Source organism: Mus pahari, chromosome 14 (genome assembly GCF_900095145.1).
Source record: "Mus pahari chromosome 14, PAHARI_EIJ_v1.1, whole genome shotgun sequence".
NCBI lineage: Eukaryota > Metazoa > Chordata > Mammalia > Rodentia > Muridae > Mus > Mus pahari.
In genome coordinates this window covers 71,313,251-71,329,337 of record NC_034603.1, presented here as the reverse complement: position 1 = coordinate 71,329,337, position 16,087 = coordinate 71,313,251, and the positions used below count along the sequence as shown (strand labels likewise).

At 43.0% G+C, this 16,087-nt stretch overlaps 1 protein-coding gene across 1 annotated transcript in view; it reads left to right on the top strand.

Annotated features, from left to right (window-relative positions):
- Nsf (N-ethylmaleimide sensitive factor, vesicle fusing ATPase) overlaps window positions 1–16,087 on the top strand; it is a 131,149-nt gene that overhangs the window by 21,386 nt on the left and 93,676 nt on the right. The window contains exons 2-5 of the mRNA XM_021211820.1: window positions 1,425–1,510; window positions 3,193–3,292; window positions 5,789–5,828; window positions 14,410–14,576. Of these exons, the coding sequence (XP_021067479.1) occupies window positions 1,425–1,510; window positions 3,193–3,292; window positions 5,789–5,828; window positions 14,410–14,576 (393 nt within the window). The remainder of the gene's footprint in view (window positions 1–1,424; window positions 1,511–3,192; window positions 3,293–5,788; window positions 5,829–14,409; window positions 14,577–16,087) is intronic.

The window sequence follows — 16,087 nt, the reverse complement described above, 5'->3', positions numbered from 1 at the left end:
AGAGAGAGAGAGAGAGAGAGAGAGAGAGGAAGAAGAAGGAGGAGGAGGAGGAGGAAGAGGAGGAGAGAGAAGAGAAGAGGCGAGGCTGGAGCAATGGCTCAGTGGTTGAGAGCCCTGGATGGTCTCAGAGGACCAGTCTGGTTCCCAGCACACATTCTGCGTGGCTCACAACCATCTGTGACTCCAGCTACAGGGTCTGACACTGTCTTCTGCCTCCTCAGACACCTATACACATGTGCTATCTACCACACATACATTAGTGTCATTGGGCAACAAATTAAAGGGTGATCAGCCTTGGTGTGAAGTCTGAGGGCAAACACTTGGAACAATGGCTATTGATGTCAGAGCTGGCCTGGAGACTGTGGAGAACAAAAGTGTTGCTGAATAAAAACCCTGGGATGTAGCTCACTTGGTGGAGCACTTGCCTACCAAGCATGAAGCCCCAGGTTCAACCCCCAGAAGCACCTAAACCAGGCACGGTGGCACACTCCCATATTGCCAGCACTCAGGAAGTGGAGGCAAGAGGATTAGAAGTTCAAGGGCAAGCCTAAGCTATATATTGAGTTTGAGGCTAGCCTAAACTATACCGAGGTGTACGATTATTTAAGAGAGTATTTGGCTAGTAGGTAACCAAAAAGGCCATTGGTTGCTGTTTTTCTTTTGGGGTACACCTTATAATTATTTTTGTTGAGAAATGTCTGGAAGATTTTTGTGGTTTTTGTTTTATTTTTTGAGAACAGGACCTTGCTGTGTAGTCTGGTCTAGCCTCAGACTTTCAGTAATTTTCCTGCCTCAGGCTAGAAGATGATTTCCTTTCATCTACAGGAAATACAATTCGTAGTCACTTGGGGATTCTTATAAAAAGATGCCTTTTCATAACACCTCTTATCAAATTTACTACTTGACTTTATTGCATTTTATCAGTCATGATTCTTTTCTATGAAAGAGATAGAAAAATCAATTCAAATAAGCTTGAGCAAAAGAATATATCGGCTCTAAGCAATAGTCCGGACTGGCCTCAAGGACTTTAACTTGGTTGTCAGGTCTGTTTCCAAGTTGTGTATCTGTTGTCTGTGGCCTTTGCTTTCTGTAGGGCGCTGTTGATACCATTTAGAATGGAAAGCCTTTATGCAGTCGTGTGGTGGGGGGGGGTGCTTTCTTCTAGTGCCGGGGGACCTGGGGGGATAGGGGTGAACGTGGCCGCACACAGGCAGTTACCTGCAGTCACACAGGCCACAGAAAATGAGAGACAGGCAGCTTTCCAAGTGAAGGGCTTGCTTGCTACCCTGGAGGAAGAAACAGTAGTCAAGATGGAGGGATGTTTACTACATCGTTTGTGGTGATGGAGAGCAAGGAGCAGGAGGCACGCCGTGTTCTTTAAGGTTGAAACCGTGACTTATGTTTCTAATCATTGATTCTTTCAGACTATGCAAGCTGCGAGATGCCCTACTGATGAATTATCTTTAAGCAACTGTGCGGTTGTGAACGAAAAGGATTTCCAGTCTGGCCAGTGAGTAGCTGTCTGACTTGATTCTTTTAACTTGCTGGGTATTGTTTTAGAATATGATTCCAAAGAATCATTTTAGGAAAACTTTTGGAAGTTGCCTTTTTTTTTTTTTTTTTTACTCTTTACTGAAAAATGGAGACGAGAGTTACATATTTCTGTCATTACTCTGTCAAACCTTGATAAATGCAGTATATATACATTATTCATAGAATGTTTTTAAAAGCTGATTTTTCTTAGAGTAGACACACTGGATATAGGTATCACATAACATGGTTGGTAGTCACCTTTCTTTGAAGTCTTATTGTCCAAGTTTGGATCCTAGTGCTGACAGTCACAAACTGATGACCACAGGAAAGGCATTTGCCATTTTTGTGTTCCTGTGTCCCAGTCTATAAATGGGGGAGTTGCGAGGGATAAGTTGCCCTAATTAAACCCTTTACAACAGTGCCTAGCATGCTCCTGATCCCTTCACAGAGTTTTACTAGTGTGACTGCTGTTACTATGGTAATACAAGAGACGTGGAAGCTGAAGGTGTACAAAACCCTCACATTTTTAAAAGCACTTTCATCGTAATTTATCTTACCTGATCTATGTCACCTGTTGACCTTCCGAAGACTGTTGGCAAGGTCAATGCCATCCACATCAGAAGGCCGTCTGGGGACCTATGGCATCAGCCTCAGCGTGAGAGGGAGGCATGTGGAACATTCTGTGATGTCAAACTGAAGATAAGGCCGATCAGTGAGGGAGTTTTATGGCATTCTTTCACACGCACTGAGCTTTCCACTTCAAATGTAGCAGATTAATACACGGGGCAAACGATTAACACACGCAGCACAGTAATACACGGGGCAAACCACACACTCAGCACTGTGAAAAAGCTGTTTGCTGAAAGACAAGGTGGGTCTGGAGGTGACACTTAGTGGCAGAGTGTGTGCCTGGCTCCCAACAGCTCTGAGGGGCCTGCTCTGCTGCCATTCCCTACCCCCCTCTCATTCATATACAGAAATAGTGCCAGCACTTAACAAAAGTTGACGCTTCTATCCCAGAGGACTCATTGGCTTCCTGGGGTAGAACATTACCATGAGATGGTATATATATATTATGGATAGCTTCTGGTAACTTATGAATCGGTTCAGAGTTCTTTGAAGTTGGGCTTCTGTATGAAAGTTGATGTATTTGGGGCAATTTTTCCTTTGTAATATCTGTTTTAAAAACCGCTATCATAATGTTCAGGCTCTGAGAGGGTCTGATGAAAGATTTAATAAATAACCTTAAAAACTAACAGCTAGCTCATATATTTTCAAGTTCTCCTGCCTTGGTTCTCCTACATTTATTTTATTGGGATATGTGAAATTACCCTCAGAAAGGGAAATTCATCTTCCTCGTACTTAATAGCAAGGACTTTGAATTGGTGCTTCAGTTTCCTGTAAACTGGAAGCCTCATGAAGCTAATGATTTGAATCGGATGTTCTCATTGGAACATCTTGGCTGGATTCTGCTCGTGTTGTGCGGGCCTAGGTGTCTTTATATCTGGAAGACATTTTGAGTTACAGGTTTTGGGAGCCCAGTTTGTGGTTTTCTGTCAGGGCTCTCCTATGTGCTGTCTGTGTCCGTCAGACATGAGCATGGGAAGAGCACATGTAGAAGCCATGTTCTCGGCACCCTGACTGTGCTCTGTGTTTTAGGCATGTGATGGTGAGGACGTCCCCCAATCACAAGTACATATTTACACTGAGGACCCATCCATCAGTGGTTCCAGGATGCATCGCCTTCAGCTTACCTCAGGTAACAAAAATGAGTTCTCTTTAGCAGAAAAGTTGCAGGAGTCAATTCATCTTAAGCAAACATTACTCTCTAACTGTATTGATTCATATCAAAAAAAACCACCTAGATGTTTCATACAGAAGTTAAAGATATATTCTTTTTTGAAAAAAAAAAAGTATTTTACTTATTTTGTTTATAGGGAAGGTACTCATGGCACAGTGGAGGTCAGAGAACAGTTGGCAGGAGTCAGTCTGTCATGTGGGTCCTGGGCTCAAGTTCATGTCACTAGGCTTGATGGCAGACACTTTAACTTTCTGAACCATCTCACTGACCCTAAAGATGCATTTTTAATTTGTCAACTATTTACAGTGATACATTTATGTTATCTTCAGTTTTTTCAAATTAAAAAAAAAAGTCTGAGGTATTATCAGTTGGCTGTTGGAAAAAGTGTGATGTTCTTTTAACACCAAATCCCACGGTAACACATTATTTATATTATTTATAAAATTGACATCTAATAATAGAGGTTTTATAATGCTGTGCTGTCCAACCTAACCTGTGGAGAATAGTTGTCTAGACTACGATCTAGCTTGGAAAGCATAACTGTGGGCGGATTGTGAGGAGTTCACAGTCATGGTACCCAGTGCTCACCCCTAGTACCACAGTCATGGTGCCCAGTGTTCAACCCTACCACCCACAGTCATGGTGCCCAGTGTTCAACCCTAGTACCACAGTCATGGTGCCCAGTGCCCAACCCTAGTACCACAGTCATGGTGCCCAGTGCTCAACCCTAGTACCACAGTCATGGTGCCCGGTGCTCAACCCTAGTACCAAAGGTGCCACCTGACACCCATGACCCACATTCCTAGCAATGTAAATTTTATATTTGTTTCTATAGATTAAAATTTTGGGCTATATGAGACCCAGGCCCTGTCTCAAAATATAAATGAACTGATTAATTAGTTTAGTTTAATAGTTAATATAGTTTAATAAAAAGTTTGGACTATCTAGCTTTGAACAGAGCTCTAGGCTAGCCAGGGCCACAAATTGAGACCCTGTCTCAAAAAACAAAACAGAATCCTCCCAAGATACACTCCAAGCATCGTGGAATGTGATAACTGATTCAGTTCTCAGGACAAACACTGGATACCAGTACTATCATCCAAAGACTGTCTTTGCAGGTAAAGTGCAGAATCTCAGTGTAACCACGTTGTGTCCCAAAGTCTAGACTGACTAGCACATTGCTAAATGTCATCTTGGCCAGAGAGAAGGTGGGTTTTGTAGAGGGTCTATTGGGGGTGTGGTCAGAGGAAGAAGTGTGACCCCCTGGGAAGGAAACTGGAAAGGGAGCACTCATTGCTTACGGTGTAGCATCTTTTAACCACCCGCCCTAGGGCCCACTTTGGTCACACGAGCAGGCAAGCAGTGGGTTTTTAGCCAGAATTTATTTTCCCAGAATTCTGTGGAGCACTATCAGTAATAACTGATTTTAAATCTGATATGTAGCCCTAAATTCTTACCTAAATGCATTCTATTCCTGTCTCCTGCCAGTATAGTCAGGACAGGTGACTGGCTCTAAGCACCCAAAAATCCTTTGGCTGGATTGCACAGAGTAATCCTGACCAGTTCATGGTTTAAGTCCCAGCTAAAGTTTTAGGGTGGATTATCGGACCAGTTTTAGTTTAATTTCATGAATTTAACTTGTTTTTGTGGTTATAACAAATCACACAAACTAACTGCAGCAGTGTACTATTGCAGAACCATCTGCTGTAATGAAGACGGGAGGTGCATTGTGTTATACAAAACTGCACACCGTGGATAGCTTTGCTCTAGAAGGGCACATGGGGCACGGTGACATTCGGTGGGTGGTATATGCTGATCCTAAGAGAGGAGGCAGAAAGATCTCCGGTTATAAGGCAAGCCTGGGCTGCATAGTCAAGCTTTGTATATTTTCTATAAGATGTAATTTACGTTCATTTTTGGGTTATCTGTAAAAAGAAACCACAATTTGGTTAGCTTAAAATAATAGAAAATCTAAACTATAATAAAAAGAAAACAAAAATGGGTGAAAATTGAAAACTATTATTCTCTCATAGTTCTGAAAGCTGGCAGCTCACAAAGGCAGCATAGAGCTAGCTGCCTCTGAGGGCTCCAGGAAGGCTGGCCATGCACAGCCGGCGGGGTATTGGCAGTCCTTGGCTGGCATCACTTCATTTCTACCTCTGTTATCACATGACGTTCTCCTTGTGTCTCCAGTCATGTTGGGTTAGGGATAATCCTAATACAGTCTGCAAAGACCCTGATTATAAATGCAGTTAATCACACACCCAGGAGCTAAACACAGGCATTTTTGGGTGTGGGTATGGGTGTGGGTGTGTGTGTGTGGGGGTCACAGTTCCCCATATAACAACATACTGTGTCTTGGTTTTATAGTCTTTCTGAAGTTCATAGCTATCCATCTTTTTTTTTCATTTCTCTGATACTGACTTGATTTTAACTGTCCTTTTTATTTTATAGCGAAAATGGGCTGGACTTTCTATTGGGCAGGACATAGAAGGTAGGTATTTATTATTATTATTATTATTATTATTATTATTATTATTATTATTATTATAGCTACCCAAAGCAGATTTTTTTGTATTATTCTCAGTTACTGAGATCTCTATAATTATTGATTATTGGACCGTAAACATTGATTACCAATGACAGCTGTGCACGCAGAGGCGTGTGTGTTGCGTGGGCTTTCCTCCTTTCCCAGTATGTCCTGGAATCACTGCTGTTCATCAGATTTAACCTGGCAGCCGGAGCTGGAACTCAGATCCTCATGTGTATGCGGCAAGCATTTCACTGTCTGAGCTATCTCCATGTCCCCTGATAATTTAATTTTTATCTTTAAAAAAAAAAAATCTTAGTTTCCCTTTCTTCATTCACAAAATCTTAATAAATTCATCTGAACATATTCTCTCTTGAGTAGTTTGCTAAACTCATTGCTTGTATTTATATCTGTTCTAAGTTTTAGTGTTCTGATTTAGTCTTAAGGGGGCTGGGATATATATATAGCCCGGTGAGAGTTTGCCTCGTGCATTGGTTTGCTCTCTATTGCTGTGATAAAGATCATGACCAAAAGCAACTTGGGGAGGGCAGGGTTTGCTTGGCTTACGTGTCCTGATGGGAGCCAAGACTGAAGGAAGTCAAGCAGAGGCCATAGAGGAAGGCTGCTTATAAGCTTGCTCTCCGTGGCTCGCTAAGCTTGTTGTGTTACACAACCCAGGATCAACTTCGGGGGTGGCACTGCCCAGAGTGGGCTGGACCCTCCCACATCAATCATTAATCAAGAAAATACCCCACTGATTTGCCTCCAGACTCATCTAATGGAGACACTTCCCAGTCGAGCTTCCCTCTTCCCAGGCTACTCTAGTTTATGTCAAGTTGACAAAAAATAATTGGCACATCTAACATGCATGTGTACACAACCCTAGATTGGATCCCCAGATCATAAAAAACAAACAAGAAAAGCCCAAATCACGGGCCGGAAAGATGGCTTGGTGCTCACAAATTCAGGAGGACCAGGAGTTTCAGTCCCCAGCCTCCGCATAAACGCCGGCTGGGTGTGGTAGCCACTAATGGCCTCAGCATTTGGGAGGCAGAGATAGCGTCCCTAGATCAAGCTGGCTAGGGTATTCTGAGGTAGTTCCTGGTATAGAAATCAATGAACGACGGTCTCTACATGTATGTGCATGTACATGCACCCCCTTCTTCCCAGACATACACTGTACCCAGACACATACACATAAGGCACACATACATGCACATGCAAATCAACAACAACAAAAGATTTGTCTAAGGATAGATAATTTAAATTGTGATGTGTGCTTTGCGGTGTGTGTGTTTTCTGTTTCATGGATATTTGGGAAAGACAGTTCACAATTAAAATGTAGTATTTTTGTTATATGTTGCTTTCTTTTTATAGTGACTTTGCAAGCGTCTTTCTAGGAGCGTTCTTTTCAGTTACTGTGGAGAAGTGCAATCTTTATCGTAGATAATTTGTATGAAGTAGAAGAGGAAGTAGAGAGGTTGGTTGGCTGTTTCTCTGTTGTTTTTGTATGATCCTTAATTTTCTTTCCTAACTGTCTTTTTTTTCTCCACTACCACACTTCTCAAAGTACTATCCTTTATTTATCTGAGTCTTCAAAAATAATTGCTCTTGGGCCTGAGAGATGGCTCAGTGGATAAGGGCACTGGCTACTCTTCCAGAGGACCCGGGTTTAATTCCCAGTACCCAGGTAGGGGCTTACAGCCCTCTGTAATCCCAGTTCCAGGGGGATCTTATGCCCTCTTCTGTCCCCCAAAGGCTCCGCAAGCACTGATGCCTGACCATACATAAAGACAAAACATCCATGTACATTAAATTAAACATTTGGGTTGGAAAAATGTTTCAAGGCTAAGCTCACAAGCAAAACATTGATTAAAATGGAAAGGACTGATGTTGCTACCTCTAGTCTGATTTATTTTCAAGTGATTTCTCTGTTCCTGGAGTTGTAGATTGCCACAGCCTATGTTGGTTTGTTTTCTCTATCTTGAGATAGTCTCACTACACAGCTCTAGCTAGATGGAATTCACTGTGTAGACCAGGCTGGCCTCCAACATGGAGGTCTTCTTGCGTTTGTCTTTCAAGTGCTGGGATTAGTTGAGCACCACCACACCTTGCTGAATTCCAAGTCTGCTTTACCTGCTCGATGCTCTGCTTATCTTTGCCTAGGCTTTGTCAGTGGTCACACACACACACCCCCTTTCTGCAGTGGGGGCGCTGTCCGCTCATACCGCCGCTTTTCAAATGATTCCGTTCCCATGGTGTTCTGGGACCGCTGCCGGGGGACTGTGTGTTGTCCTCGTTGCTGTCACGGGGCCACCGTTATCTCTCAGCCCAGTGACTTTGAAGACATTCTCAGATGTAGTGGCTTTAAACTGGCTCAAAGGCGATAATATTTGAGAGAAGTTAGTATAAAGTGCCAGCACATTGTTCACTTCTCTCAGAAAGTGACAGCAAAGGACTAGGAGAGAATCCCAGTGGGAGTGTCTGCCCAGAAACACGCCAATTTACTTCTTCCCCCTGAGTCGGAGGGAAGACCAGCACGGAGCTTACCTTTAGTAACTTACTTTTTCCCCCTGAGTTGGAGGGAAGGCTGGCACGGAGCTTACCTTCAGTTGGCCCTTTGTTCTTTGTGGAAGCAAATAAGAGTGCTGAGAAAAGCCAGAGTGAGGATGGAAGCCCTTGGTTTAGACAGGGGCACTTGATAGAGAAGGATGCACAGTTAAGCTTTCCAGAAGAGCCTGAAGGGTCACCTGGACGGTCTATCTTTAGAAACAGTTTCACAGGCTTTTGGGGAATCTGATTCATGTGAGGGTGTTTTTAACAGCCACCTTTAAGCCGTTCTTCTCAGTCACATTTTAGGAGACACTGACATAAGTGATTCCCTTATCCATCTCACCTGAAGCATAGCGTAGAGCTGGGAGAGTGGAAGAATTAGCGCCAAAGTGAAGTAGGTCAGGGAGAGAGGCCAGGGTTCCCTGTTTGCAGGGGTGAAAGCGACTACCTTGTGAAATATTTAATGAGGCAGTGTGTTTGAATGTAGGACAAGTTTCTAATTTCTTTAAATTCATTTGTTTAAATAAAAGAGCAAGAGTGTCTTTAAATCTAACTTTTAAAAGATTTAGTGTGTGTGTGTGTGTGTGTGTGTGTGTGTGCGCGTGCGCGCGCGTGCCTACATGACTTGGTGAGTTTATGTTCATCTACATACATGCTAGTGCCTCCAGAGGTCAGGGGCATTAGATCCTCTGGAACTAGAATTCCAAGCAGTTGTAAGCTGCCCTGTTTAGATGCTAGGAACTGAACCCGGGTATATGTTCTTAACTTCTGGGCTGTCTCTCCAGCCCTTAATTTTAACTTTTAATATAGTTTTGTTTTGTTTTGTTTTGTTTCTGTTTGAAAAGGTGTATGTGGTGGCTTGGTTGCCAATGCCTCCCACAATGCCAATGCTTGGTGCCCAGTTGGTGGAGCTGTTCGGGAAGGATTGAAAGGTGTGGCCTTGTTAGAGAAGGCATGTCACTGGGGGCTAGCCTTGAGGTTTCAAAAGCCCATGTTAGTCCAGCTACCTATCTCTCTGCCTCATGTTTATGGACCAGAACGTAAGCCTGGTACTGTCCAGGGTCATATCTGCTTTCCTGCTTCTGTGCTCTCTGCCATGATGGTCATGGATGCTAATCCTTTGGAACTGTGAGCCCCCAAATTAAATGCTTTCTTCTCTAAGTTGTCTTGGCCATGGTGTCTTATAGCAACAAACAGGTAACCAAGACTGTGTACTGCAAACTTTCATGGGTTAAAAAGTGTATCTTATGGCTGACCGTATATTACAAAACCAATTTTCTTCTACTAGAAATGGCTTTCTTGTCTACAGTCAGAGCTTTAGAGAGATGAATCAAGGGGGACTTTCTGACTCAAACTGTAAGTGACGTGACTGGGCTGGACTAAGGCAGGTACAGTAAATGTCTGAAGGATACATTGGGGCCTGGCTGATGTGGAGAGTGTGGAGGCTGCTCATCAGTGTCAGTGTGACGCAGCTTTGCTCTGGAGAAATGGCACTTCAAAAACTCTAGAGTGGAAGTCCTGTCTGTGACACTTTATAGGTAAAAGGTCATTTCAGTGTGAGTGTCTTCTGGAAGGATCACCTAGTGTCTTTCTGTCTGACAGTGTCATACTTTTTCAGACTTAAATTCACCTTCCTTGCCATGTTTTCTACCTTTCCTGTGATTGAGAGGCCTAAGCATATCCAAAAATGTTGTTTATAACTTAGTTTTTTTGCCTATAAAAGTCACTTAAGATATATTTTATGTATATGAATGTTCTGTCTGCATGTGTTGGATTCCCTGGTCCTCTGCAAGAACAGCCAGTGCTCTTAAGTGCAGATCCATCTCTCCAGGCTTTGCAAAGTCATTAAAGTAATATACTACTACTATAAAATAATATTTTAAAAATCTAACACGTGCTTTGATCTTGTGTGGAACCTTCAGCCATTTTGGGACTGGCCATGGTCCTGACCTCGTGGGACACTGTCCATGGTGCTGACCGCAGTCTCGGACATTGTAGCGGCTTGGTTTGCTATTTAGGAGCATGACCTTAAACTAAATGCATTTAATAACTACAGTTTAGTCATGCTATTTTATTATACTCACTAGTAGATGTCAAATTGAAGACAGTTCACATATGTTATGTATGTATGACACATATGTATGTATAGCATATATATGTTATACTGCCTTGGATTCTGTAATCCATAGAATAGTATCATAATATACAAAATCTTATGAAGTATATTTCTCATTAACTATTTTATCTATTTTTACTAAATTAGATCAAGTGTTTATTTTAATAAAATTGCTATACAGTGTTCCGTGTTGTGCCTTATTCCTTTACTGATCAGTGTTTCTCGGTGCTTGGCCATTGCAGATGATGCCCTCGTGGGTCTCCCTATAGATTTCATTTTAGGAAAATGTTCAAGAGTGTCTGGGACAGATACCTGTAATGGAATTACTGATGCATTCATTCTTTCCACGTTTCAAACTAGAAGCATTTTGCTACATGGAAAGCAGTCTCTCTTGTTCACAAAAGCTACTAAGCTTTTAACTGTGTCCTACAGTTGCTAGGCAATGTGGCAAGAAGACAGAATATCAGAGTGGGAGGCAGAAGAGTATCCTAAAACTTCAGGCCCAAACTTGAATTATTCTTTCATCTTTAGTACATATCCCAGTCCTGGCTGGGTCTCTGTTATTTTGTTCTTGAAATATTTAAAATGCCTTTGCCCTATTTAAGATGCCAAGTGAAAGTATAAAACTGTGATTTACACAAGTAGTCTTACTCAGAGAATTGCAGGAAGTCTTTGTACACGAATCAAGTGGCTGCAATCTATGGAGTAAGTTTAGAGAACTTGGAGTTTTCCTGACCACTAAGACCTACCCAATCCAGTCTTCTTGATGATGCACATGACAGTTGAAAGACAGAGAGATTAAGTGATGTATTTAGGTTCCAGAAGGATCTGTTGATATAGACTAAGAATTCCTTTGAAGAGAACATCTTTGTAAACTGCTGAAGTCTCAGACATTTAATAATGATGAGTTATCTGAAAGCTATACAGTGAGTTTTTTTGTTTCAGTTCTTATTTGACCAGTGTAATTTGTGAATGGACCATAGCCCTTGTCCAAAATGAATTTTAAAAATCCATGTTTTGTATGTTTTTAAGATTTACTTTTTGAAGCTGGAGAGATGGCTCAGCACTTAAGAGCTTTTATTGCTCTTGCAGAGAACCTGAGCTCGGTTCCCAGAACCTACTTCTGGCCACTCCCAGCTGCCTAGGACCCCAGTTCTAGGGTATCTGATACTGCTGGCCTCTGAGGGCACTCATGCACACACACATGATAAAATAAATCTTAGAGACTTTGTTTTTCTCCTTTGATAGTTTCATACATGTATATACTACATTTTCATCATGGTTGCCCTCCTATTGTCCTCTCGTGCCCCTCACCCCTCACTATTCCCTGGCAGTTCTTCTGCTCTTATGTCTTGTGCACGTGTGTGTGCACGTGTGTGTGTGCACACGTACAAATGTGCGTGTGTCCCGAGTTTACTTAGGCCTGTTTGCATGAGTATGGTTGGGAAGTTATTTACTGGAGCATGGGCAATTTATCCATGGCTATACCACTGAAGAAAATCACACCTTTCCCCAGATATCCTTAACTATCCATAGTCCCTCTAGGAAGGGGTGTGGCCCTGTGCACCCTCTCCTCTTCCATGATGAAAAGCTGACAGGTCCAATCTTATGCAGCCCTTATGTGGCTAACAGACTGGTGTGTTAATGTTGAATTGGCTCTAGGGATTGAACTCAGGTTATCAGACCTAGCAGTGAGCACTGGCTAGCCCACTGAACCATTGTGCTGCCATGCCCCTCTACATCCTCTGGCTCTTTCATTCTTTGCACTCCATACTCTTGGAGTGGGGGGAAATCCTAAAGACCGTTTTATGTTTAGCTATGAGTATGTGTGTGGGTGTGTATGTGTAAGAGAAGGTGCCAGCAGAGACACATTCGATCCCCTGGAGCTGGGGTTACAGATAGTTGTGAATCACCCAGTATGGGGTAGGGACTTGAACTCGAGTCCTCTGGAAAAGCAGATAGCTTAGTTGCTTAGCCCCTTCTCCAGCCCCTTTATCACTTGTCTTATGAGTACTATAGAAACACGTACTTGGGGACTGGAAACGAGTCAATTGCAAGGTTGGTTAAAGGCCTTTTCTTGGGGGTTTTGTCTATGGTCTAGAGTACTGTATGTCTTTTGTGTATACATTTCAGTCATGAGCTCTATAGGAGAAGTTAGATCTTTTGAAACATGGGAGAAAACACGTTTGAATACTTTTCAGATTTTAAAAAGTTGTTCTTGTTTTTTATTTACTTTATGTGTATGGGTGTTTTGCTTGCGTGTATATCTGTGTGCCTGGTGCCCATGGGGCTGGAAGAGGCTACCAGATCCTCTGACACTGGAGTTTCATGGTTGTGAACCACCATGTGGGTGGTGGGAATTGAACCTAGGTCCTTTTAGAAGAGCACCAAGTGCTCTTAATCACTAAGATATCTCCCAGTCCCTCTATTGGATTTTTATGGATTTTACCCATAAACTTTCTAATTTTTTGTTCATGCTTAGCTGATTTTTTTTTTCATTTTTAAGAACAAACTCTTCCTCTAAAGTGTTTTTCACAATTGTAGAATGTCTAAATTTCACATTTAACTAATTATATTGTATAATTACTCTACCAAGCACATCTAGCACAAAGAGATTAGAATGATCATGGCTAACCAATGATATGTAGCAGCCCCAGAGCTGGGGCCCTGCAGACTGGGAGCATTGGGCTTGGCACAGCTGAGTCAGCCAGCCCAGTGGCAACTGCTCACAGGCACTTCCACTGTGTTGTTAGAGGCCTCATCACAAGACACAGTGCGCATATACAGTAGCCCTGATGCGGGGCAGGGTGGGCAGACACAGTGCATGTATACAGGGCAGGTTCCTGCTTGCTGGGCATGATCAAGTTGCCCTGGTGGGGAAAGTCAAATACAACAGTGTCTCTGGGCTTTCCTGGGTGCTTTTTAGCTCCTCCTGGTGCTTCCAGGATGGTTTGCTGCAGTGTGATATGTTTTGCTTTAAGAGTTTAAGAAACCAGGCCTTATTAACATGTACAAGCTGAGTTTTTAAAGTCATCCTTTTTTCTGTCTGAAAATGCTTCTATACAATCATGCATCATCAAGAAATCTTCTTTAATACCCATGTCTATCAATATGATATGTAAACTTCGTATTGTACAGCTAAGCACTGGGGGCTGAATAGTTATTATATAATATAAAATTATATGTAGTGTTTTAATATTTAAGTTTATGCATTATAGCCTAAACAAGTAGTTTAAAACTCTTCCCAAGGCTTAAGTAGGAATGTTCTTACTCAGAGCTTTGTATATGCCTGTCTTGTGTGTTGTAGGCGAATGGCTACAGCTCCCGGACACAGCCGGTGCTCAGTAAACACACTTGCAGTGTTACAAAGACGCATAAGTTAGAGCTTACACTAACCCCTGGAAACACCATTTCTCAGGTGCCGCCCCCTCCCCACCCCGTTTATTACTTCCTCTTGCTGACCTTAGAGCAAGGAATCTGCCCACCTCTCTCACGGGAGCAAATCCTTAGATTACTCAAAAATCATCTTTGGTAACCACATGCTGTGCCAGAACCACTGAGGCCACCCACGCTGTCACATTGTCCTCTGTTAAATCAGGAGCAGGGACTGTGAACGGGGATGTGATTTTGTTTGTTTGTTTGTTTTTGTTTTTTATTTTTGTTTTGTGTTTTTTTTTGCCATGGAGAGATGGGGAGTCAAAGGTGAGGGAGAGTATCATTTAATATTTTCTCCTTAGCACAGGTGAGTAAGGAAATCTCTGACGATGAATTTTTAAGTTTGTGCCTATGTGTTCCTCCAGGGAAGCCCGCGTGGAGCTCAGTTGAGCTCGTTGTAACTAGAAACGTAAGTTTTGGTATCCCTGTGATTCCTCCTAGTTGCCTTGTATTCGTTTGACAAAGCCAAGCAGTGCATCGGCACAATGACCATCGAGATCGACTTCCTGCAGAAGAAGAACATCGACTCCAACCCTTACGACACCGATAAGATGGCAGCCGAGTTCATCCAGCAGTTCAATAACCAGGCCTTCTCAGTGGGGCAGCAGGTAGGCCCCAGCTCGCTCACTCCTTCCCTTCTACAGACAACCGAATGCTGATGATGCCCGGGGTTCTGCTTTGGACGAGCTAAGAGGAGGAGCTTTTCCTAGGATAAGTTCCGTGCAGATTGAAGGAGTGAGTTTGCTGAGCCACCTGTAGGAGTCTGTTCAGAAAAGCCTTCACAGCCTTAGGAGGCCAGGGAGATGGCTCAGCAGTTAAGGTGGCTGCTCTTCTGCAGGATCCAAGTTCAGTGCCCGGCACACACTTGGGGCAACTCACACCTGCTGGGTACCTCCAGCTTCAGATCCAGCGCTCTCTTCCAGCCGGCCCCCAAGGGTATCTGCACATGACACACATATACATAGACATGAACATTTTTCAAAAAGTTATTGAAATTGTGTTAAGATGTCCCATATTGCCACAGCAGGTTTTCTCCCTGCAAATTTGGGAACATGGTAGAGACTCATAGTCTGAAATGGTTTCATTTTCTCATCATGGGACGTGAGATTTGTTTCTGGGAAGTCTTCCTATGTCACTAGTACATTTTTTGTAGAAAGCAGAACATGGGGCTGGGGAGACAGCTCATAAGTCAGTAAAGTGCCTCCCGAGCAAGCGTGAAGACCCAAGTTTGACCCCCAGCACCCAGGCAGAAAGCCGGGAGTGGTGGAATATTTGTGCTTGTAGTTTTACAGCTGGGAAGGCAGAGACAGGAGCCCTCAAGGCCCCTGGCCAGATGGCATAATCCAAACTGGTGAGCTCTGGGTTCAGTGAGAAACCCTGGCCCAAAAATAAGGGGGTTGGGGGGATAGTGTGGAAAGTAATGGAGGAACAATACCTGAGGTTCATCTCTGGCTGGCGTCTACACACATGTTGAATGCACACCTGTATACATGAGGGCATGCACACACATAGTAGGTCTCAATTCTTGATGGAGGGTGGTCTTCCAGAGATTTTTAAGAAAATTAAGTATATATAAATCAAGTTCATCGTAGAGTCTCTGAAGCTTAGTGTTACTGGAAACTCTTGGCAGCCAGTGTTCACCAGCGCTGCCTCTTTTTACACTTGAGTTACTGTCAGATGATGGATATCCTAGGAAAAACTTTCTATTAAACATAAAGTATGCTTAGCTGGTAGTGTGCTGCCCAGCATGCGTGAAGCCTGCGCTCTACCACTAGGACTAGCACCAAAGAAAACCAGGTATGGTGAGTGACTATAATCCCAGCACCAGGGCAGTAGAGGCAGGAAGATCGGGAGTTCAAAGTTATCCATTCTTAGTTACAAAGGAAGTCTGAGACCAGCCGGGGTTACACCAGACCTTGTCTCCAAAGAATTAAAAGGAAAGTGTGAAACCACACATTGTTTGTACAGGTACCCTGACTGCCAGAGCAGATGTGAGCATCTGGCTGTCCCCAGTAAAGCGATTTGCAGAAATGGGCTGCCACACCCTTTCTTTCTTTTTCTTTCTTTCTTTCTTTCTTTCTTTCTTTCTTTCTTTCTTTCTTTCTTTCTTTCTTTCTTT